Source organism: Colletotrichum tamarilloi (genome assembly GCF_030869305.1).
Source record: "Colletotrichum tamarilloi strain Tom-12 chromosome Unknown Scaffold_597.1, whole genome shotgun sequence".
Lineage (NCBI taxonomy): Eukaryota > Fungi > Ascomycota > Sordariomycetes > Glomerellales > Glomerellaceae > Colletotrichum > Colletotrichum tamarilloi.
Window position 1 is genome coordinate 1 of NW_026849979.1, and position 1,031 is coordinate 1,031.

The following is a 1,031-nucleotide window of genomic DNA, read 5'->3' on the forward strand; positions in this document are numbered from 1 at the left end:
GGAGTTTAAGAACCTCACAGCTGAGCAACATGTCGCCGACTTCTTGATGCAGCGGAGGCAATTCACCATCACTTTACATGAAGGCCTGCCTGGCTATTCAGCTTCCGCCAAGCGCCTTGCGTCCGGCGAGGAGCAAAAAGCTGGCAAGCGACGAAGACGGGAGGGGGGAGAGGCAGAAGTCGTTCTGACCACGGCCACAGACGTAACACGCAGATCAAATGACGCTGCCGTTGCCGATGGTGCCAAATGCCTCAGTCTCGCCATTCCAACCTCGCGGAAGATTGCTCGAACGGGCGGTACACCACTTCTTGACCTCTCGGATGGAGGAGTTGCCGTCGTCCGTTCTAAGCAGGTCAAGGACGACGAGGTCAGTCATCTGCCTCTGGGTAGAGGGGCTGGCGGGGTTTCTAGGTGCGGCAATCAGACCACCTACAGACTTCATCGGCTTGAGCGAATTGCTGATACGCTGTCAGCCAGTCTCTTCACTGGCCGCCACTCGGCGTTATCGGAAAAGGTTGTGGCGAAGGTGATCAGGTACAAAGGCAAGACGTCCGAAGACCTGATAAAATGCGCGTCGATCTGGAAACGGGAAAAGTCATTCCTGGAAAAGCTACATCACGTATGTTTTTGCCCCGAAAACGACCAGTATATCGGTCCTCTACTAAAGACGAATAGCCAAACATAGTCACCCTGAAGGCCTTCGACGGCCGCGTCTTTGCCATGCTTGTTGAGCGGCTTCCCCCGTCCCTCCACCGCGGGTTTACTTCACCGTTCAAGGCTAGCGACGCGCAAAGGATACTCCATGGCACGTCATCCGCCCTCGCCTACCTTGCGGACCAGCGGGTCATCCACAATGACATTAAACCAGCCAATATCGCCTATTCGCCTGAGCGCGGCGCTGTTCTTCTCGATTTTGGACTAGCTACGACGATGGATGAGAAGGAGCTGCCCGGTGGTACCCCTTGGTATGTCCCGCCTGACCTTATTGTACAACGAACACGAGGGACCCCGGGCGACGTATGGGCCTTGGG

General features: G+C 56.1%; 1 protein-coding gene across 1 annotated transcript; it reads left to right on the plus strand.

The window, feature by feature from the left end:
• Positions 1-46: 46 nt before the first annotated feature.
• Positions 47-1,031, plus strand: CTAM01_17393 (serine/threonine protein kinase-20; the record flags this gene model as incomplete). Its single annotated transcript, XM_060533377.1, has 2 exons — positions 47-619; positions 676-1,031. Coding segments are annotated over 2 exons (929 nt in total), but the record flags the coding sequence as incomplete, so codon positions are not given.